Below are 23,902 nucleotides of genomic sequence, written 5' to 3'. Positions count from 1 at the left end.
CTGCAACCTCCGCCTCCTGGCTTCAAGTGATCCTTCCACCTCAGCCTCCCGAATAGCTGGGACTACAGGTGCGTGCCACCACACCCAGTTAATTTTGTATTTTTTGGTAGAGACAGGGTTTCACCATGTGAGCCAAGCTAGTCTCGAACTCCTGACCTCAACTGATCCACCTGCCTTGGCCTCCCAAAGTGCTGGGATTACAGGTGTGAGCCACCACACCCGGCCAGTCTAGTTCTTCTTCACTATATTTGTGTTAACCTACTGGTATCTCAGTCAAACTACAAGACCAAGAATCAGTTTTAGCCCCAATAAGTTCACCCAAAACTGGTCTTGAAACAAAAGCTGGAGGGTCTGTCTCTGCCATGCAATCCTTTCACTTTGATGAGTGTTCAACTGCCAAGTCCAAAGGATTCCTCAGACCTTTTCTTACTTGACCTCTCTTCAGCATTTGATACCACTGATACTGCATCCTTCTTCAAATGTTCTCCTCGTTTGGTCATCCCACTTTTGTGACAGCTGCTTCTTAGTTCCTAATCCTTAAATACTGAATGCTTTTAGAGTTCCATTCTCAGCCCTGAATCTGAATTATATCATTTAAGAGCATGATCTTAACAACTACCTATCATAAGTGGTTGGAAATGGTGTTAACTATATCACCTGCATTAGAATCATCTAGGATGTTTATAAAATAATATAGATTCCTGGACTCTATCCTAGGTCCTACTGAATTAAATTCTGGGGTGGGACTGCTGCAGGAATCTGCTTTTTAATTTTTTTTAATTTTAGAGAGAGTGCCTTGCTCTGTTGCCCAGGCTGGAGTGCAATGGCATAATCATGGCTCACAGCAAGCCTCAAACTCCAAGGCTTAAAGCGATCCTCCTATCTCAGCCACCCAAGTAGCTGGGACTACAGGTGTGTGCCACCACACCTGGCTAATATTGTTTTTTGTAGAGACGGGGTCTCACTATGTTGCTCCTGCTAGTCTCAAACTCCTGGCATCAAGCAACCCTCCCACCTCGGCCTCCCAGAGTGTTGAGTTTACGGGTGTAAGCCAGCCAATGTATCTGGCTGGAATCTGCATTTTCAAATAATCCCTACCCCCAGTGATTCTTTTATTGTTGTTGTTTCTTTTTGAGATGGAGTCTCGCTCTGTCACCAAGCCTGGAGTGCAGTGGCACGATCTCAACTTACTGCAACCTCCGCCTCCTGGGTTCAAGCGATTCTCCTGCCTCAGCCTCCTGAGTAGCTGGGATTACAGGCACATACCACCACACCTGGCTAATTTTTGTATTTTTTGTTTTAGTAGAAACAGGGTTTCACCATGTTGGTCAGGCTGGTCTCGAACTCCTGACCTCGTGATGCGTCCGCCTTGGCCTCCCAAAGTGCTGGGATTACAGGCGTGAGCCACCGCACCCAGCTAGATTCTTATGTGCTACCTATGGCCCATGTCCAAACCTCTCTTCTAAGTTCTAGGCTAAGCTCCTAAAAGTAATTCTTCATGCTTCAAACCTGACTTTCCAAAACTAGACCCATTTTCTCTCCTTCCTACATTCTCTCTCAGTTAAAGCTCTATCTATTCACCCAAATAAGAAACCCGGGAATTATCCTTTACTTACTCAGCTCTTGCCCATGTGTCTGTTCATCAGATTATCTAAGTTTCTCACAATTCTCCACCCAAAACATCTTCCTGAATCAGCCTTTTCAATCTTCCACTGCCACTGCCTCAGGTGAGGTTCTTGTTTTAACATCTCTTACTCAAACTCTTAGAAAAAGCCCTTAATTAGCCCCCAGTCCCTTTTTCCTCCAATGCATTCTCCACACTAGTAGTCAGGGTTAATTTTTTAAATGAAGATTTGGTCTCTCCTCTGCAGAGATCCCTTCAATAGCTTCCCACTAACACCCTGACCTCAAGATCAAGTTTCCATTCCTTACCAGGATGCAGGACTCCTTTTTCCTTCCATTCCCCAGCTCCCAGCCAAAAGCTCCAGCAATACGAAAGGACTTACAATTCCCCAGGGTTCCATTTGGTCTCATGCCCTCCATGCCTTTGCAAATGCTATTCTCTCAGCCTAGAATGCCTCTGCCCATTCCTTCCCTGAGGATTCCAACTCGTCCTAAGATCTAGCTCTAATGCCAGCTCTTCTCCAAGCCTGCTTGCCTGACTTCTCAAGGCAGTTAATTACTACCCTCATGTCTGCATTCTTGACACGTTTCCACTGTGGCGTTATACTAAGATCATCTGTTGATAAGTCTGTCTTTCCTGCCAGACTGCATACTCTTGGACAGCAGCATGACTTGTATTCAGCTCTTCATTCCCACCAGCATCCCTGACCCATGAGAATACTTAATGCTTGCTGATTAAACAGTCATCATGGTAATAACAAAACAAACAAACAAACAAACAAAACTGAAATGCATTGAATATTTTCTATATGCCAGTTATAAAAACAATCATTGTGCATGTACTTTCTAATTTATCTTCACAACAACCCCATGAGGTAATACTATCACTTCCCTCATTTTACAGATGAGAAAACTTGCCCAAGATCCCCGCAGAGAACCTGGCAGAGCCAGCATTCCATCCAGAGCCAGAACCGTTAACAATACTAGATACTCTGAAAGCACGCTTAGAACAACAATGAAAAGACATCTTTTTGACTAGGTGCCACCAGGACAAACCTAGGACACCTATCAGCCTCCTGGCTAAATATGCGTTGAAAAGGCTGTATCTCTCAGAAAGTGAAATGTCCACTTTTCTGGAGAGAGAATCCACTCTAAGGGTGAGGACACTACAAACGAAAGTAGAGTAAGTTCCACAAACATTTCACACACAATACAAAGTCAGGAAATCCTGACACTTTATGGAAATCTCCCTGGTCCTTGGAAGATATATGAATTCTAAAATATGACAAATGAGCTTCCTCCTACAGACTAGTGCCTACAGAGAATACAGAAAATGGATATGAGATGGTATGTGCCGTGATGGTTGTGTGAGCATTATATCTGACCTACCAGCACTTCTAGTCCTATCTCATGCGTCTTGAGGTTACCTGTTATAATGGCCACCACCACTCAGGCGACTGTACTGTTCCTTCTCCTGGTGGCCAGCACGAGAAGAGCCACTCAGGTGTTTCCTCTGCTCTTTGGTCTTCTGAAGGACCCGTTTGTATGAAAGTGTGCACAGCCAGCACAGCAATTTCCCATCTACCTGAAAGACGAGGAGACAAAGATAAAGAAGAGGGAATTTAGTGCAGTGGCTGTAAATGTGGTATTGGGAGCTAGAATCTTTGGGTTCAGTCCCAGTTCTGAGACTTATGTGCTGTGACTTTGGGCATGTCACAGGGGGCTGCTACAAGGATCTAGTGACATAATGTAGGTAAAGCACTTAACATGGTGCCAGGCACATAAAAGTTGCTTAATAAATTTCAGCTGCCGGGCCGGGCGCGGTAGCTCATGCCTGTAATCCCAGCACTTTGGGAGGCCAAGGTGGGTGGATCACGAGGTCAGGAGATTGAGACCATCCTGGCCAACGTGGTGAAACCCCGTCTCTACTAAAAATACAAAAATTAGCCAGGCATGGTGTCGTGCACCTGTAGTCCCAGCTACTCAGGAGGCTGAGGCAGAAGAATCGCTTGAACCCAGCAGGCGGAGGTTGTGGTGAGCCGAGATCGCTCCATGGCACTCTAGCCTGGCAACAGAGTGTGACTCCATCTCAAAATAAATATATAAATAAATAAATAAAATAAATAAATTTCAGCTGCTAATGTTATGTCTTTGTTATGTCTTTTTGTTTTGTTTCTCTTCAAGTTAGCAAAAACAGACGAGTAAAATTCTCACAAGACCATGGTTCTCATTAAGGAAAACTCAGCAGGGCAAAGAGAAGACAGAAGATGAATTATAAAATTCATATTTACAGTTTTTTGGATTTTTTTTTTTAGTGATAGGATCTCACTCACCCAGACTGGAATGCAGTGGTGTGATTGTAGTACACTAAACTTCAGGGCTCAAGCAATCCTCCTGCCTGAGCATCCTGAGTAGCCAGGACTACAGGTACATGCCACCATGCTCACCTAATCAGGTGGTGGGTTTTGTTTTTTTTTTTTTTTTCCCCAAACAGGGTCTTGCTCTGTTGCCCAGACTGGAGAGCAGTGGTATGATCTCGGCTCACTGCAACCTCCACCTCCTGGGCTCAAGCAATCCTCCCACCTCAGCCTCCCGAGTAGCTGGAACTACAGGCGTGCACCATCATGCGTGGCTAATTTTTGTATTTTTTTGTAGAGACAGGGTTTCACCATGTTGCCCAGGCTGGTCTTGAACTCCTGAGCTCAAGTGATCTCCTGTCTTGGCCTCCCAAAGTGCTGAACTTACAGGCGTGAGCCACTGCACCTGGCCATTTTTTAAAAAATGACAAAATTTGTATATATTTATTGTGTAAAACACGTTGTTTTGAAATATGTACACTTCGGGAGGCTGAGGCAGGTGGACTGTGTGAGCCCAAGAGTTCGCAACTACTCTGGGCAACATGGCAAAACCCATCTATAAAAAGAAACACAACAAAAATTAGCCAGGTGTGGTGGTGCATGCCTGTAGTCCCAGCTACTAGGGAGGCTGAGGTGGGAGAATCACTTGAGCCTGTGAGGTCAAGGCTGCCGTGAGCTGTAAGCGTGCCACTGTACTACAGTCTTGGTGACAGAGCGAGACCCTTTCTCAAAAATGAATAAATAAATATTTTTTAAAAATGTATACATTGTGGAATGGCTAAATCAAGCTAATTAACATGCATTACCTCATATAATTTTTGTTTGCTTGTTTTTGAGACAGAGTCTTGCTGCGTTGCCCAGGCTGGAGTTGCAGTGGCACAGTCTCAGCTCATTGCAACCTCCATCTCCCGGGTTCAAGCAATTCTCCTAGCTCAGCCTCCCGAGTAGCTGGGATTACAAGCGCCTGCCACCACACCCAGCTAATTTTTTTTTGTATTTTTAGTAGAGACGGAGTTTCACCACGATGGCCAGGCTGGTCTTGAACTCCTGATCTCGTGATCTGCCCGCCTCGGCCTCCCAAAGCACTGGGATTACAGGTGTGAGCCACTGCACCTCGCCTAGTTGTGTTTTTTGTTTGTTTTTTTGTGGTGAGAACACTTAAAATCTACTCTCTTAACAATTTTCAAGAGTACAATTTATTAACTATAATCACCACGTTGTACAATGGATCTCTTCAACTTATTCCTCCTATGTAACTGAAATCCTTTGGCCAACATCTCCCCAAACCCACCCTCCTATACCTCAGTTTTAATACTTTATAAATGGTACACAAAGTGGTATGCTGGATACCATCTCTCAGATGGAAAGACGGTCCCCAGAGAAAGAACAATGAGTGAACAGCCTCCAGGGCCCAGTCCCTGGTGGTGGCCTGCCATGGCACTGTTTGAATTAGAAAAAGTTGACTGCTTTGAGCAAAAGTAACTGCACCATGGAGCAGGGCCCAAAGCTAGGAAAGCGTAACGTGGCTTCTGCCACCCTCTGAAGCTGTGGTGTCTCTGTGCAGCATTCAGACTGAAAAACCACTGGAGGACACACTGGGACAGGTGACAGGGCAGCAGGGCTGGTTGGAATTTCTCAGGTTAGACAGGGAGTATGCTGATACATTATGGAATTTTACAGTTTTCATTTCTTATTTCTGAAATTAGATCTTGTGCCTCATCTTGAACATGGGTAGGCCACGTCATCATTTACCTGAAGTGTTTTATTTCATTGGCAAAAGCCTCTTTGCTCCCCATCCCCCAACCCATCAGTAAGTCCATCAGTCTGAATCTACTCACTTCTTTCTAACTCCACTGCTTCCATTCTACTAAAGACATTCTCATCTCTCACTGCTGTGAGAGCTGCCCAAATGATCACCCTACCTCCAATAAGCCATTTCCCCATAGCCTCCAAAGGGTTTCTTAAATGTAAATGGTTACATCCTCTCTCTTTTTTTTTTTTTTTTTTTGAGATAGGGTCTCACTTTGTCACCCAGGCTAGAGCGCAGAGACACTATGTTGACTCACTGCAACCTTCGTCTCCCGGGTTCAAGCAATTCTCCTGCCTCAGCCTCCCAAGTAGCTGGGATTACAGGCGCCCGCCACCACGCCTGGCTAATTTTTTTATATTTTTAGTAGAGATGGGGTTTCACCACGTTGGCCAGGCTGGTCTCAAACTCCTGACCTCAGATGATCCACCCACCTTGGCCTCTCAAAGTGCTGGGATTACAGGCGTAAGCCACTGTGCCTGGCCTGTTTTTCTATTTCTCTCTACTGTAAAATGGAAAAAAAAAATTTTTTTTATAGTGTAGCTAATATGCCCTCCTTAGGCATTAAGACACATTTCTGTTTGTAACCTTAATGCAGCCATATTTTTACTCTTTATAAAAAATCGAGTGGGCGCAGTGGCTCACACCTGTAATCCCAGCACTTTGGAAGGCTGAGGTAGGCAGATTGCTTGAGACCAGGAGTTTGAGGCCAGCCTGGGCAACATGGAACATGGTGAAACCTTGTCTCGACAAAAAGTACAAAGATTAGCTGGGCGTGGTGGCACATGCCTTTAGTCCTAGCTACTCGGAAGGATCGCCTGGGCCTGGGAGGCTGAGGCTGTAGTGAGTCTAGATTATACTACTTGTACTCCAGCCTGGATGACAGAGTAAGACTCTGCCTCAAAAAAAAAAAAAAAAAAAAAAAAAAAAAAAAAAAAAAAAAAAAAAAATCAAATCTCCCAATACAAACTGGGTATTTCACCAAATGAATTGTTGTTGTTGTTTTTTGAGACGGAGTTTCACTCTTGTTGTCCAGGCTGGAGTGCAATGGCGTGATCTTGGCTCACTGCAACCTCCGCCTCCCAGGTTCAAGCAATTATCCTGCCTCAGCCTCACAAGTAGCTGGGATTACAGGCATGCACCACCATGCCCGGCTAATTTTGTATTTTTAGTACAGATGGGGTTTCTCCATGTTGAGGCTGGTCTCGAATTCCTGACCTCAGGTGATCCTCCCTCCTCAGCCTCCCAAAGTGCTGGGATTACAGGCGTGAGCCACCGCGCCCGGCCTCCACATGAATTGTTAAATTGCTTCACTAAAAATGTAGTTAGACATGCCAATTTCTAAACTCTTAGAATATTCTGCACAATCAGTTTTAATCTTTAGAATGAATAATTGCTCAGAAAAGCAGTACTGCCTCGGCTGCAATATGATTTGGTAGTCAATATTCCTGTTTTCTGGTAAAAAGGAGATCTCACGAGCAGCAACATTGGGCTCCTTGTGGTCTCACTGATCAAGAGACTGTTTTTGAGTGGCTTCTGAACATATATTTCTTAACAAGTTGATCACAGATCTGGGGTCCTCACTTCTCATAACAACGCTTCCAGACATAATCATGTTAGCTCCTGCCTCTGCACACTTGTGGACAGTGTCAGGACCTACTCCACCATCAACCTCTTATCCAAAGCTGGGAACTGGGTCCTCAACCAGTGAATGTTTGGCACCATATCATCCATGAATTTCTGCCTTCCAAACCCAGGTTCCACTGTGAAAACCAAGGCCGTATCTATTTGATTAGTCCATGGTGCCAAATACTCAACTGTTGTTCCTGGTTTGATGGTAAGGCCAACCTTCATCCCATTCTCCCAAATGTCTTCAATCAAAGCCTCTGAGTACTTAGTAGCCTCAAGATGAAAGGTGTACTGACTGGCTCCTGCTATAGCTATTGGTTTTACCCACTGTTCCAGCTAGGACACCATCACACGTATGTCCAAGAAAGAGTCCTGGACTAGCTGCTTTTGAAAGCTTTCTACCACAGGATAACCAAAGGTGACGTTGGGAACAAAGTGCCCATCCACGACATCCAGGTGGACCCAGAGTCTAGAATACGGAGGCATTCGACCCCTAAACTGGCCAGGTTGCTGTTGAGGATGGGCGAGCCAATCTTGCAGCCTAAAGCCATAGCACTGGCTCCCAAGGGTAAGTTACCCTATGAGTTCATCTTCTCTCCTTAAAACCCAATGGTTTCTCATCATAGCTTAAAATTCAAACTCTGTACCATAGCCTATTTTTTTTTAACATTATCATTTATTTATTTATTGCTAACATGAATTCAAAGCAAGTATGCATTTTTGTGACAGGGTCTCACAATCTCGCCCAGGCTGGAGTGCAGTGGTGCAATTTTGGCTCACTGCAGCCTCGACTTCCCAGGCTCAGGTGAGCCTCCTACCTCAACCTCCCAAGTAGCTGAGACTACAGGCGTGCACCAACACATCCTGCTAATTTTTTGTATTTTTTATAGAGACAGGCTTTTGCCACGTTGTCCAGGCTGGTCTCCAACTCCTGGGCTCAAGCAATCCACCTGCCTTGGCCTCCCAAAGTGCTAGGATTACAGGCGTGAGCCACCACACCCTGCCATATGCAGTTTTTTTTATACTAGAACAAATCAGAAAATCGAGACATAATTGCCATCATCAAATCTTAATCCTTAGAGAAAAACATTTCCACGAGGTTGGCCTGAAGACACTAAGATTCTACCAGTTTTTGAGGTGTTCCATATTTAAGTAGTTTAGGCACTGTGGTTACTTCCAATTTTTTTCTGAAGTCATTATTTGGATCTTTCCAATAAGGCTTTTCTTCTACTTGGCAGTAGGCGAACACATATCCTTCACTAACATGCTTCAGCCCCTTTCGTACGACTGGTTCGGCATGCACACAATAGGGGCACCAGCTTTTCCTCCAGCATCCTTAGAACTGATAAAGGTGAAAATGGCCTTGCCATTGTGGCGTTCCACCGCCCAGGTGAACTCCTCAAAGCTTCACACACTCACCTCCTTGTAGTGTAGTGGGCTATCTGCAGTGTGCCTCATGGCCTATGTTGACTTAAATATAGCCCCTTACCTGCCTCTATAACCTTGTTTCCTTCCACTTCCCCAGGTTCACTCCATCTTCTTTCTGTTCTAATCATGTGCCAAGCTCATTCCTGCCTTAAGGATTTTCCACAGCCGGTCCTTCTTCCTGGAATTTTTGTCCTCCAGAACTTCCCATGGCTACCACCTTTTCATCATCCTAGTTTCCACTCAAATGTTATTTCCTCAGAGGTTCTCCTGATTGCCCAATACAGGCTGACTTCCCAGTCACTCTCTGTCATGTACTTTATTACTTTACAGCACTAATATCTAAAATTAATGTTAATTTATTTCTCTCCTCACCCATTTCTCTTTTGCACACATAAATGTAAGCTCTGTGAGAGTAAGCTCTTGTCTGTTCAGTTCATTAGTTTATTTCTAATACCTGGAACAGTGTCTGGTACATGATAAGCATTTAATTTTTTGTTAAGAAACTTAACAATGAACTTTGAAACCAAACTTCAATCTGGTTCATTTCACGATTATGGGATACGGCCTGAAAGTCTGTTTATTATTATTAATATTATTATTATTATTATTTTGAGACAGAGTCTTGCTCTGCCCATCAGTGCAGGGGCGTGATCTTGGCTCACTGCAGGATTCAAGCTATTCTCCTGCCTCAGTCTCCCGAGTAGCTGGGATTACAGGCATGTGCCACCACGCCCAGCTTCTTTTTGTATTTTTAGTAGAGACGGGGTTTCACCATGTTGGCCAGGCTGATCTCGAACTCCTAACCTCGTGATCCACCCTCCTCAGCCTTCTAAAGTGCTGGGATTACAGGCATGAGCCACTACGTCTGGCCTATTATTATTTTTTTAGAGACAAAGTCTCACTATGTTACTCAGGCTGGACTCGAACTTCTGGGCTCAAGTGATCCTCCCACCTCAGCCTCTAGGGTAGCTGGAACTACCGCAGGATGCCATTAGGCCTGGCTTGAAGGCCTAATTTTATTTATTTTACAGATAGGGTCTCATTCTCTCACCCACATTGCAGCGCAGGGGTATAATTACAGCTCACTGGCGCCTTGTACTCCTAGGCTCAAGTGATCTTCCCACCTCAGCCTCCCAAGTAGCTGGAACCACACACGCACCACCACGCCTGGCTAATTTTTTTTTTTTTTTTTTTTTTGAGATGGAGTCTCACTCTGTCACCCAGCCTGGAGTGCAGGGGCACGATCTCAGCTCACTGCAACCTCTGCCTCCCAGGTTCCAGCAATTCTCCCACCTCAGCCTGCTGAGTAGCTGGGATTATAGGCACATGCCACCATGCCCGGCTAATTTTAGTATTTTTAGTAGAAACAGGGTTTCACCATGTTGGCCAGGCTGGTCTTAATCTCCTGACCTCAAGTGATCTGCCCGCCTCGGCCTCCCAAAGTGCTGGAATTACAGCCATGAGCCAACGTGCCTGGCCGAGTTTTTTGTATTTTTAATAGTGACAGGGTTTTGCCATGTTGCCCAGGCTGGTCTTGAACTCCTGGCCTCAAGCGATCCGCTCACTTCAGCCTCCCAAAGTGCTGGGATTACAGGCATGAGCTACTGCACCTGGCATTTCAGGCATAATTTTAAAACACCCTGTAAGACCTTCCCCAGGTAAGAGCTTTCATTAAAGGGTTTAAAACAATACAACTCTACTAAAAGAGAACAAACAATGAATATCAAAATTGCACACAGATCCATAAGACATTTTTTTCAGATCTGTCTCTTAAAAATAAACTTTAGAAATAAAAGAGCAGGCTGGGCACAGTGGCTCATGCTTGTAATCCTAGCACTTTGGGAGGCCGAGGCTGGTAGATCACCTGAGGTCAGCAATTCAAGAGCAGCCTGACTAACATGGAGAAACCCTGCCTCTACTAAAAATACAAAATTAGCTGGGCATGGTGGCGCATGCCTGTAATCCCAGCTACTCGGGAGGCTGAGGCAGGAGAATTGCTTGAACCTGGGAGGAGGAGGTTGTGGTGAGCCGAGATCGTGCCATTGCACTCTAGCCTGGGCAACAACAGCGAAACTCCGTCTCAAACAACAACAACAACAAAAAGAAATAAAAGAGCACTGGCCGGACGTGGTGGCTCACATCTGTACTCCCAGCATTTTGGGAGGCCGAGGTGGGCTGATCACTTGAGGTCAGTAGTTTGAGGTCAGGAGTTCGAGACCAGCCTGGCCAACATGGTGAAACCCCATCTCTACTAAAAATACAAAAATAAAAAAAAAGAATAAAAAAATAAATAAAAATACAAAAATTAGCCAGGCGTGGTGGCGCACACCTATAATCCCAGCTGCTCTGGAGGCTGAGGTAGGAGAATCACTTGAACGTGGGAGGCAGAGGTTGTGGTGAGCTGAGGTCGTGCCACTGCCCTCCAGCCTGGGTGACAGAGTGAGACTCCATCTCAAAAAAATAAAATAAAATAGCATCCTCTGAGATTTAAACTATCAAAAACAAATCATCATAGATAACACTGAGTATTTTTCATGTACCAGATTCCATTCTAAGAGTTTTACTAGTACTTGACCTTTGTAACAGCACTGAGATCTGATCATCCCATTTACAGATGTGGAAACTGAGGCATTGATAGATTAACATGCCCAAAGTCACACAGTTAATAAGTGACAGAACTAAGATTTCAATCCACACATTCTGAGTCCAGATACCGCCCCCCACTTTTTTTTTTTTTTTGAGATGGAGTCTTGCTCTGTTGCCCAGGCTAGAGTGCAGTGGTCTAATCTTGGCTCACTGCAACCTCTGCCTCCCGGGTTCAAGCAATTCTCCGGCCTCAGCCTCCCAAGTAGCTGGGATTACAGGTGTGCACCACCACTCCCGGTTAATTTTTTTATATTTTTGGTAGAGACGGGGTTTCACCATGTTGGCCAGGCTAGTCTCAAACTCCTGACCTCATGATCCATCCACCTCAGCCTCCCAAAGTGTTGGGATTACAGGCACGAGCCACCAGGCTTGGCCCAGATCCCCTACTCTTAATCCCTAAATTCAGCTCTCTCCTAAAGTTTATGAACATGTAGATGTCTAAAAATATCTAAACACTTGAGACAGGATTGTAATTTACAAAGCAGAAAAGTAATGAATTCTAGTATAACCAGATTAGTAAAAATGAACTATTCCAATCAGTAATAATACAGGAGCCATTTACTGAGTTATATTAAGTGCCAGGTTCAGTATTGTTTTATATACCTATCTGAATTACATTTCCCCATGTCTTTGTGAAGTAACTATTGTTATTCCCATGGAGAATGATGAAGAAAGTGACGCATAATGCGGGTAAGTAGCCAGGGTCATTCAGCTAGCCCCAGGAGTCGGATGGGACCCAGGTTTGGGGGACTGCTGCTTGTGCTACCTCCTGATTACTAATTCAGATTCTTCAGTATCTTGATACAGGGAAGAGGTGTCCTGGTTGGCAGGCAGGAGTATCCTGGTCAATGGAAAGTTATATCCTTCCATTGTAAGTTAATGGATTTGGTAAGCAAGAGTCAGCCCCCGAGCCCAAGCACCTCTTAAAAGCACCTCTGGCCACTGAAAAAGAGTTTCTCGACTGCCATCTTTTATTCAACAAATACTTATTGAGCAGCTACTATGTGCCAGGCCACTGGAAATAAAGCAGAGAACGAGATGGACAAAGAGCTCACATTCTAGTCAGGGTGGACAAACGTAACCAAATAAGCAAGACTAGTTTTCAGTACGTGAGATGCTATGAAGACAATAAAATGGTATGATAAATAATGACTAAGGGAGTCAGTAAAAGGTCACTGTGAGCAGGTGGTACCTGAGCTGAGACCTGACATGAGGAGCCAGTTATGAGACTCTAGAGAAGGGTGCATGAGGCACAAGTACAGACAGTGCAAAGGTCGGAGTGAGATCCGCATGTCAGACAGACTACAGGGTGGCCAGGATGGCTGGAGCAAGGTGAGAGGTAGAAAGTATGATGCAAGATGAGACTGAGAGCTGGGTATGGGCCTTGCAGGCCATAGAAGGGATTTGAATTTTATTCTAAGCACAACTGGAAACCCGTGGAGGATTTTAAGCAAGAGAGTAATATGACCAAACTCTAAATCATTTTGATTCTATCAAGGTACACCCTTCCACGCAGAGCTTCCCTCTAACGTAATCTTGTAATCTTGAATTTCAACAGATAGAAACATTTAAAGAGCCAGATAGTAAAACTGGTAATGCCACTCCATCTTGCTTAAGTTACAATCTCTCCTTGACAGAACAGAATTCTGTCAATCACCATTTCACTTACGTGATCACTGTAATTCATATTCTCGTGAAATGTTAGAATATAATGGTCCACATTTTATGAATGAAGAAAACAAAATATGAATATCTTCTTTAAGGTCAGTAATAGAACCAGGAAAGAAACTGAGAAATCTTTCGTTGTTAAATGTGTTTGTTTTTTGTTTTTTTTGAGATGGAGTCTTGCTCTCTCACCCAGGCTGGAGTGCAGTGGCGTGATCTCAGCTCACTGCAACCTCTGCCTCCCGGGTTCAAGTGATTCTTCTGCCCCAGCCTCCCGAGTAGCTGGGACTACAGGCGCATGCCACCATGCCTGGCTAATTTTTTGTATTTTTAGTAGAGACGCGGTTTCACCGTGTTAGCCACGATAGTCTTGATCTCCTGACCTCATGATCCACTCGCCTTGGCCTCCCAAAGTGCTGGGATTACAGGCATGAGCCACCATGCCTGGCCTATTAAATGTGTTTTTAACACAGTTAGTCCACCTTAATTTCTCTGAAAGGAAAAAAAGAAATCAAGAAAAACACGGAGATTTACCTTCTTTCTATCATCTTTCCTGTCAAATGCACACTGCTGCTTGCACTGTTCACAAGAATAGGGTGGTCCATACTTCTTTTCTGAATTTGTGCAGCGCTGGCATTTATTCCCAATAAATGCCGCAATTATGTTGCAATACTGACAAGGTTTGGGCTTAAAAGGGGAAAAAAGAGTCAAATATTACTTTCATAAAATACCACTGCATTTAAAAAAGCAATAATTCCTACTTTGTAGTTCATTAATCATGGTACAAATGTATTGCCAACTTCATAAATCTGCTTTTATATCGACCAAATGAAGCCCAATTTTTTTTATTGTTGTTGTTTTTGTTTTTTGAGAAGGAGTCTCGCTCTGTTGCCCAGGCTGGAGTGCAGTGGCGCAATCTCAGCTCAATGCAACCTCCGCCTCCCGGGTTAAAGCAATTCTTCCTGCCTCAGCCTCTGGAGTAGCTGGGATTACAGGTGCCTGCCACTGTGCCCGGCTAATTTTTGTATTATTTCCTAGAGATGGGGTTTCACCATGTTGGCCAGGCTGGTCTAGAACTCCTGACCTCAGGTGATCCGCCTGCCTCAGCCTCCCAATGTGCTGGGATTATAGGCATGAGCCACCACGCCCGGCCATGAAGTCCAATTCTTAATACTATGTGAAGTGTTTTTCCGCACAGGACTATTGATTTTTAAATAAATAACTAAACAAATAACAAAAACCCATGAGTATGTATGCAGAGACTTCTATGAGACATACAGCAGAACCAGCTCTTTGGAGAGACTAGCAAAGGTTTCTAAATTTCTGAAAAGGCCTCTTTGCTATTATCAGTACATAAACATGTTGGGAGAATGCTTACAAGCACCTAATATCCTGCACTATAACGCTAAGAGAAAAAGAGCATCATTCCTCAAAATGACCAATCAACTGTTACCAAACAAAGGGGTCAAAGTTATAAAAATTCATCTTGCCAGGTGCAGTGGCTCACACCTGTGATCCCAGCACTTTGGGAGGCTGAGGTGGGCAGATCACTTAAGTTCAGGAGTTCGAGACCAGCCTGACCAACATGGTGAAACCCCACCTCTAGTAAAATACAAAAATTAGCCAGGTGTGGTGGCATGTGCCTGTAGTCCCAGCTACTCGGGAGGCTGAGGCAGGAGAATCACTTGAACTCAGGAGGTGGAGGTTGCAGTGAACTTGATCGCCATTCCACTCCAGCCTGGGTGACAGAGCAAGACTCAGTCACAAAAAAAAAAAAAAAAAAAAATTTCATCTTTCCCTTTCTCTTTCCATACTGGTCACTGAAGCCTCTCAATGAAAATTATAATCATAATCCTGGCAGTGTGACCATAAACACAGAATTCCTTAACAATAAGCATTAGCGGGCCGGGCGCGGTGGCTCACGCCTGTAATCCCAGCACTTTGGGAGGCCGAGGCGGGCGGATCACAAGGTCAGGAGATCGAGACCATCCTGGCTAACACGGTGAAACCCCGTCTCTACTAAAAAATAAAAAATAAAAAATTAGCCGGGCGAGGTGGGGGGCGCCTGTAGACCCAGCTACACGGGAGGCTGAGACAGGAGAATGGCATGAACCCGGGGGACGGAGCCTGCAGTGAGCCAAGATCGCGCCATTGCACTCCAGCCTGGGTGAAAGAGCGAGACTCCCTCTCAAAAAAAAAAAAAAAACAAACAAAAAACAACAATAAGCATTAGCTAAATGTGAAAGCTGAAATCAGTACCAGATTTATTACACATAACTATTTATTCTAATAAAAATATTGTAATGGCATTAGTAGGCCACAGAAGGTAAGGTTCCACAAAACCCTAGTACTCACTGTTAGGTTTGAAAATATCCTACTTACCGTTCCATACAACTGCACGTTCTGGGCACATTTCTTGCATATTGTATTGGTTTTACTGTTAAGGAAGAAAGAGACACAGGCTTTTCTTAGAATATCTGAAAACTGATACCTCCTTAAGCCCAAGGAATTTGCTCATTGCTAAGGGCCAAAGTGAGATATGGTCTGGATGCTTGGTTAACACTAGTTTGAGTATCTTTCTAATAACTCTTTTATTTTTATTAAATATTTTTGAGACAGAGTCTCCCTCTGTTCCCCAGGCTGGAGTGCAGTGGTGCAATCTGCTCACTATAACCTCTGCCTCCCAAGTTCAAGCGATTCTCATGCCTCAGCCTCCCAAGTAGCTGGAATTACAGGCGCGCGCCACCACACCCAACTAATTTTTATATTTTTAATAGAGACAAGGTTTCGCCATGTTGGCCAGGCTGGTCTCAAACTCCTGACCTCAGGTGATCCATCTGCCTTGGCCTCCCAAAGTGATGGGATTACAGATGTGAGACACCACACCTAGCCTCTAATACCTCTTTTAATTATTATGTGGCTGGGCGTGGTGGCTCACGCCTATAATCCCAGCACTTTAGGAGGCTGAGGGGGGTGGATCACCTGAGGTCAGGAGCCCGAGACCAGCCTGGCCCAACACGGTGAAACCCCATCTCTACTAAAAATACAAAAATTACCCAGGCATGGTGGTGTGTGCCTGTAATCTCAGCTACTCGGGAGGCTGAGACAGGAGAATGGCTTGAACCCGGGAGGCAGAGGTTGCAGTGAGCCAAGATCGCGCCACTGCACTCCAGCCTGGGTGAAAGAGCGAGACTCCTTCTCAAAAAAAAAAAAAACAACAACAACAACAAAAAATTATTATGTGGTTATGGATTTTTTTAATCTCAAATAAAGTGAGGCTTTGGCTAAAATGGAGAGTGAGTTATTTCTGATTATGACATCCCCAAGTATCACTAACTAAAATTACCAGATACAGAAAACACCCTCAAAATATTATACTAAAAATGGACTAGCAGGAAAAAAAAATAAATTCTCCTTAATTCAGATGAATAGTCGGGAAATTTGAGGTGACAAATAAAGTATGTGTGTTTGGAACATAAACTCAGAGATTCTATCTTTGCTAACCTTACTCTGTGTTCTCCTTCATAAGTAAAGGCATATGAAAACACCCGAGGTGGGGAAAAAGACACTATGATCAAATATTTTGTCAATATTTAGGCCGGGCACGGTAGCTCATGCCTGTAATCCCAGCACTTTGGGAGGCCGAGGCGGGTAGATCACCTGAGGTCAGGAGTTCGAGACCAGCCTGGCCAACATGGTGAAACCATGTCTTTACTAAAAATTCAAAAAAATTAGCCAGGCGTGGTGGTGTGTGCCTGTAATCCCAGCTACTCAGGGGGCTGAGGCAGAAGAATTGCTTGAACCTAGGAGATGGAAGTTGCAGTGAGCCAAGATTGCGCCATTGCACTCCACCCTGGGCAACAGAGCAAAACTGTGTCTTGAAAAAAAAAAAAAAATTCTGATTTCTCTAAGAGTTAAGCACTGACAAAAACAAAAACATCCTTTGCCTTGTGAAGATCCACAGGTCATATTACCTAAATGTGTGAATTAATAAAGCTGCCTGGGGGAAAAATCATCTTCAAATAAAAGTCTAACTCTTCACATGAGGAGGTAAAAATGAATGTCTTATGTATAAGAACAATTTAAACAGTACTCTGGGGCTAAAAACTAATAAATCACATAAAAATCTAAGGCCAGGCACAGTGGCTCATGCCTGTAATCCCAGCACTTTAGGAGGCTCAGCCTGGGAGTTCAAGGTTTCAGTGGGCTACAATTGCACCACCGCACTCCAGCCTGAGTGACAGAGTGAGATTCTGTCACACACACACAAAAAAACTAGTCTATTCTCTGCTTTGTGATCATTTTCCCATATAATTCCTGTGAAAGTGACTATAAAGTTAAAATAGACAAAAGAAAAACCTCAGAGTAGAAAATATTTAAATTAAAAAGTATTTTCCAGGGCAATTTTCTGTTACCTTTAAAAGACAGTAAAATAAGTGAAGGACATTCAAAGAAATCTCTAGAAAGAGGATTAGCATCAATGATTCTGTGATGTAGAATAGCATTTTGATTTACACCTAGATTTACTACTGAAGGAATGGGGTAGATGTCAATATATACATATGTTCCTAACATGTTAAAAAACATGCAAAGAAAAACTAACTCTAGGCTGGGCACGGTGGCTCACGCCTGTAATCCCAGCACTTTGGGAGGCCGAGGCAGGCAGACCACCGGAGTTCTGGAGTTTGAGACCAGCCTGATTAACAAGGAGAAACCCCATCTCTACTAAAAATACAAAATTAGTTGGGTGTGGTGGTACCTGCCTGTAATCCCAGCTACTCGGGAGGATGAGGCAGGAGAATCGCTTGAACCTGGGAGGTGGAGGTTGCAGTGAGCCGAGATCGTGCCATTGCACTCTAGCCTGGGCAACAAGAGCGAAACTGTCTCAACGACAACAACAAAAAAAAAAAAAAAAAAGAAAAAGAAAAGAAAAAAAGAAAAACTAACTCTATGATCCATCTTGAATTAATTTGTATGTATAGTGTAAATAAAGGGTCAAAGTTCCTATCTCACCCCACGCATGAATTAATCCAAGATGGACCACAGACCAAATTTAAGAGCTAACATATAAAGCTTCTAGAGTATGATTCCACTAACATGAAGTCCTAGAATAGGCAAAACTAATTTATGGTGGAAATGAAAAGTAGAACAGGGGTTGCCTGGAGGAAGCAAGGGTGTGGGGACTGTCTAGGATGGGGCATGAGAGGACTCTATGGAGTGATAGTAACATTCTGTATTTTGATAGGGTTGGGGCTACACAGATGTCTACGTTTGTAAAACTTGATGTATTTAAGATTTAAGCATGTTAGTGTAAGCTAATTTTGCCACACACACAAAAAAAGAACTGCAAACAAATATTTAACTCTAAATAATGCTGTGCATGCTGAAGTGTTTCAGGATCATGTATACTGATGTCTGCAACTTTAAATACATCAGAAATAAAATGAATTGATATAGTGATGGATAGAGAGATGAACAGATGGATAGGTGAATATATAGTAAAGTGTATATTACAGAATTTAAGTAGAGGGCATATGGGTGTTCACTAATTCTTTTTTTTTTTTTTTTTTTTTTTTGAGACGGAGTCCCGCTCTGTCGCCCAGGCTGGAGTGCAGTGGTGCGACCTCGGCTCACTGCAAGCTCCGCCTCCCGGGTTCACACCATTCTCCTGCCTCAGCCTCCCGAGTAGCTGGGACTACAGGTGCCTGCCACCGCGCCCGGCTAATTTTCTGTATTTTTAGTAGAGACGGGGTTTCACCGTGTTAGCCAGGATGGTCATGATCTCCTGACCTTGTGATCTGCCCGTCTTGGCCTCCCAAAGTAGTGGGATTACAGGCGTGAGCCACCGCGCCCGGCCCACTAATTCTTTTAACCTTTTTTTGTTTGTTTGAAAACATCCATGATAGGCTGGGTGTGGTAGCTCACGCCTGTAATCCCAGCACTTTGGGAGGCCGAGGCGGGCAGATTGGTTGAACTCAAGAGTTCTAGACCAGCCTGGGCAACATGGCAAGACCCCTGTCCCTACTAAAGATACAAAGAAATAGCCGAGTGTGGTGGTGCGCACCCCTGGTCCCAGCTATATGGGAGGCTGAGGTGGGAGGATCATTTGAGCCTGAAGAGGGGAGGTTGCAGTGAGCTGAGATCATCTCACTGCACTCCAGCTTGGGTGACAGAGAGAGACCCTGTCTCATAAAAGAAAAAAAAAATCCATGGTAAAATCTTGGAGAAGTTATTCTAAGAATTGAAATGACTAATTAAAAAATAGGCTTCTAGGTTTAATGGATGAATTAACAAATAGATCCCACTCTCCTCAAGGCAGGATCACCTACACTTACAAAAGTTCCACAAGAGTCAAACTTGGTATACCAAAAAATCACTTTGTTGCTATGGTAATGCCCCCTAAAGATGTCTGACCACTCATACCTGCATTTCACACTTTTTTTTTTTTTTTTGTGACAGAGTCTCCCTCTGTCACCCAGGCTGGAGTGCAGTGGCGTAATCTCAGCTCACTGCAACCTCCACCTCCTGGGTTCAACCAATTCTCCTGCCTCAGCCTCCCAAGTAGCTGAGACTACGGGTGTGTGCCACCACACCCAGCTAATTTTTTTGTATTTTTAGTAGAGACTGGGTTTCGTCATGTTAGCCAGGATGGTCTCTATCTCCTGACCTCGTGATTCACCTGCCTCAGCCTCCCAAAATGTTGGGATTACAGGCATGAGCCACCGCACCCAGCCCATTTCACACTTTTAAAAATGAGATTTGGCCAGGCGTGGTGGCTCACGGCTGTAATTCCAACATCTTGAGAGGCTAAAGAGGAAGGAATCACTTGGGCCCATGAGTAAGAGACCAGCCTGGGTAACATGGCAAAATCTTATCTTACAAAAATAAAAAAATTAGCTGGGCGTGGTGGCACACACCTGTGGTCCCAGTTACTTGGTAGGCTGAGGTGGGAGGATCACTCGGGCCCAGGAGGTCCAGGCTGCAGTGAGCCATGACGGCTCCACTGTACTCCAACCTGACTGGCAGAGAGAGACTCTGTTTCAAACAAAAAAAGAGATTTGCCCAAGGAAAGTGTAATGGCAAGTGAGTTTCAAATGTGACTAGAGCTAACAAACTCTTATCAGGATTGTCACATTTCCAAAAGTATCTTCTTTGGGCTTATAAATTCTTCAATCTCTGTATATGTACATATTGAAACATGAGGCTCATGTTTTACTGTCGTGGGATTGGTTTCTTCTTGTCAAAAAGATTATAATCACAATATAAAATGATCAAGGGTCTTAAAAAGAACTTTAAAAATTTAAGCAGGCTAGGCGTGGTGGCTCACGCCTGTAATCCCAGCACTTTGGGAGGCCGAGGCGGGTGGATCACGAGGTCAGGAGTTCAAGATCAACCTGGCCAAGATGGTGAAACCCCGTCTACTAAAAACACAAAAAAACTAGCTGGATGTGGTGCCAGGCACCTGTAATCTCAGCTACTCGGGAGGCTGCAGCATGAGAATCGCTTGAACCTGGGAGGCAGGGGTTGCAGTGAGCCGAGATCTCGCCACTGCAGTCCAACCTGGGTGACAGAGTGAGACTCCATCTCAAAAAAAAAAAAAAAATTTAAGCAATCAATGGATAATAACTAGGAAACAATATATGTATTATATACCCTTTATACCCTTCATTGTATATCTCATCCCACACACAAATTAACTCAAGATGGATCATAGACCTAAATATTTAGCAATTATAGTCTGTATATAATGTGATTGATTACAGATCTGCATTTTACAATGCAACTGATTATAGCATCTGTACATGAAACGCAATCAATTACAGATTTTAAGAGGAAAAAAGCCTATTAATATCTTTCATGATCAACAAAACTCTACCTCTCCTGCTGGTACTCAGTCCTGCAGTAGGTGCACTTCACAACAGGGTGTGCAATCCGACATTCCTGAAATGAAATGAGGATATAATTTTAAAAGGCAGTCACAAATGGAAACAGCCTTCAGTAGGAAGCCGACCTGGGTACTATTTCTAGCATAGCTACTATGCTTGAGTGAGTCACTTAAACTTTCTGGGCCTTATTTTTCTCCTCTGTAATACTGGCATCACTTCCCTACTGTTGATGTGGGAGTTAAGAAAGAACTTATATGGATTATATGGAACTAGCCATAAATTGTAAAACAAACATATATATGAATAAGCCCCAGACTGGGAATCAGAAGCCCTGAATTCCAGGCCTGGTTCTTCTGCCACTGTGTGATTTTGAGGTTTACTTGTGAAATGAAAGTGCTGGATTAAAATTGTTATTTATACATACATAACTTCCTTAAAATCATATATACATATTTTGAGGCCAAAAAGGGCACTCAAGCACTTGCATTCCCTCAGACCTGGTATATAAAAACTGGCAAATGGAAAGTCATGACCATCCGAGGCAAAAGTGACAATTATGAGTTATCCAAATCAGAGACACAAATTCTGGATTATTGGATACCTCAACATTATTCTTCAGCCAGTTTGGTGACTTTTTAACTGTTGCCTCACAGCAGCTCTAGTCACAAAAAAAGTAAAAGTGGGATGAAGCAACTTAAAAGAAAAAGAGAAGTTGGATCTTCAGGAGTAAAAACTGATCAGCAGCTAGTCAGGGAAGACAGAAGACGGCCAACTGGATGCTGAGAAGTGATCCCTCGGATCTGTGAGCCTGACTGTGGGGCTTTTTAAAAAATCAAGCCTTGCTGCCTCCGATTCTGAGACTGGCCGAAAAGTGAGGTGCTTTAAAAAAAAAAAAAAAAAATCAAGCCTTGCTACTTCCGATTCTGAAACTGGTCGAAAAGTGCCCGTGAGGAGCTCGAGTTCGGCACATTCCTCCAAGGCAGCACCCAACTTTGGAGTTCAGTCCCAGGAGGGGCAGGAGGTCCCCTAGTCTGTGACCAGGGAGACTGCGGCAGCGGGGGAGGCAGCCCAAAGGGATCCCGAGGGCGACCAGTCAGGGCAAGCAGGGGACCCGCTGTCCCTCCCCCGACCTCACGGGGTCCGAGAACAATCCCCACGGTTGCTAAGCACCCGGACACGCCGGCCGCGGGAGCCTGCACCGGGCCCCGGCTCCCGCACGTGCCCCGCCGGCCCCCAGCGGGGTGGGTGCGGCTCCTCAGCCTGGCGGGCCTGCCACACCCTGCTCCGGGGACCCCGCCGGGCGTCCCCACAGAATCTGGAGCTCCGGGCCGCGCCTCCTGCGTCCCCAGTTCCCGGCCGCCGCCCCAGCCCGCGCACCTTGCACAGCTGCTGCCCCTGAGACAGCGCCTCGAAGGGGAAGCGCTGGTGGCACTTGGTGCAGGCGTAGAGCGCCGCCATGTCCGGCCCGGGCCGCGCTCACCGACCCGCCGGCCCGGCCCGCGGATTTATCTGACAGTCTGAGGTACAACCCGGCGGCGGCTGCAGGCTGCTGGCTGCGGCAGGCGGGCGGGCAAGCGGGCGGGCAAGCGGGCGGGCGCAGGCGGGTCGGGGCGGACCCGGGCGGGCTGGGGCGGGCACGGCGACTCTAGACGCCCGCTCACTGGTGGGCTTTGACGTCGATCAAGTGGGAAGGGGCGAAACACGGAGCTTTCGCCCACTCTGATTCGGTCTGGCCTGGAGTACGCCACTGTGACGCTCCAGGCCGCGATTATGTAAAGCGCAGTCACGCGGGGGCGCCACCTGGAGGGGACAGGCTCCCGGCCGGGACCTCGGAAGAGCTTAGGCTCCGCCCTACTTGCTCGGCCTTCCCGCCCTCGCTCCGCCTCTCCACGGCCTCAGGAGCGTCTGCGCTTCTCGCGATACCTTCGGGGATTTGTGATGTTCTGGTTTCCATGGAGCTGCCCTCTGGGAGCACGAGGGGTACAATTGGAACGAAGGCGGCGCACAGTTAACTGGAACTCTGCAGCCGCCCGAGCCCAAAGAAGGTGGGGAGCTTGGGAAAGAAGTTCCCCATAATCGGAGCAGGAGGAGCCCGCCTAGCCTCTCTCAAAGGAGGAGAGGAAACTCTGAGGGACAATTTAGAAGTGTGCCCTCAATTTAAGACCCCTAAATAGGGAACCGTGGGGCCGTGGGCCTTAGGAGAGAAAAGGAGCGCCCCAGAGAGAGCACCGCTGTGCTGCGGAAGAGGGACTAAAGAGATGGCAGTCCTTCCAGGAGGGGTTGGACAGATATTCAGGCCCCATCAGAGTGGGCTGCAACTGGCCCAGGCCTGCTTCCTATTTTGTTTTCTCCGGTTTCACCCCCAGCTTCTCTCGCAAGCAACCACCTGGTGATTCCTGACAAGTCCTGGCTTCCGGAAGGCAAGCCACGCCCTCCGGGCTCCTCTGCCTCTCTTTGGCTCCAGCTTGGCACGTATACGAGCTGCCCACGGAATGACAGACTTCCGGTTCTTGAGGTGTTGGCAAAGCTTCCTGCACTGCTGACCTATCCAAGTCCTGCCTTGTAGCTGCTCTTGGGCATAGGTTACTCTTGGCTCTGCCAACCACCCGTACAGTACTAATTGCAGTTTTACCTCAACGTGTGCTTTTTACAATTAAAAGCTGACTTATGGCTTCTATTTCCCTGCCTCAACAAAATTTACTCTCTCTGAACCCAAATCTGGCTGCTTCCTTGTAGGTGCCCCCAAAAATGTGCATTAATCATTAGGATCAGAAAGCAAAGGTTCCAAATCACTGTTCCACAACTAACTACATGACCTTGGATCTGTCACTGAACTTCTCACGGCCTCGTTTTTCTCAGTT

General features: G+C 45.4%; 1 protein-coding gene and 2 pseudogenes across 4 annotated transcripts in view; all 3 read right to left on the bottom strand.

Moving 5' to 3' along the window:
* The window catches only part of FAM76A (family with sequence similarity 76 member A), a 38,029-nt gene extending 15,412 nt beyond the window's left edge, over window positions 1–22,617 (bottom strand). For 2 of the 4 annotated variants that reach the window (XM_030805639.1, XM_030805641.1), the window contains exons 1-6: window positions 22,419–22,604; window positions 21,032–21,096; window positions 17,915–18,016; window positions 15,538–15,592; window positions 13,690–13,842; window positions 3,051–3,208 (exon numbers count right to left, since the gene is read on the bottom strand). In XM_030805639.1, coding sequence (XP_030661499.1) covers window positions 3,051–3,208; window positions 13,690–13,842; window positions 15,538–15,592; window positions 17,915–18,016; window positions 21,032–21,096; window positions 22,419–22,499 — 614 coding nt within the window. In that variant the 5' untranslated portion in view covers window positions 22,500–22,604. Of the gene's footprint in view, window positions 1–3,050; window positions 3,209–13,689; window positions 13,843–15,537; window positions 15,593–17,914; window positions 18,017–21,031; window positions 21,097–22,418 lie in introns of all 4 variants that reach the window. The other 2 variants (XM_030805637.1, XM_030805638.1) reach the window with 1 other exon arrangement.
* On the bottom strand, window positions 7,069–8,117 carry LOC100586299 (annotated as a pseudogene).
* On the bottom strand, window positions 8,486–8,874 carry LOC105738025 (annotated as a pseudogene).
* Window positions 22,618–23,902: the final 1,285 nt, after the last annotated feature.

The sequence above is a fragment of the Nomascus leucogenys genome, chromosome 24, assembly GCF_006542625.1.
Source record: "Nomascus leucogenys isolate Asia chromosome 24, Asia_NLE_v1, whole genome shotgun sequence".
NCBI classification, from domain to species: domain Eukaryota; kingdom Metazoa; phylum Chordata; class Mammalia; order Primates; family Hylobatidae; genus Nomascus; species Nomascus leucogenys.
The sequence above is the reverse complement of the archived record's forward strand: the minus strand, read 5'-3'. Positions and strand labels throughout refer to the sequence as shown.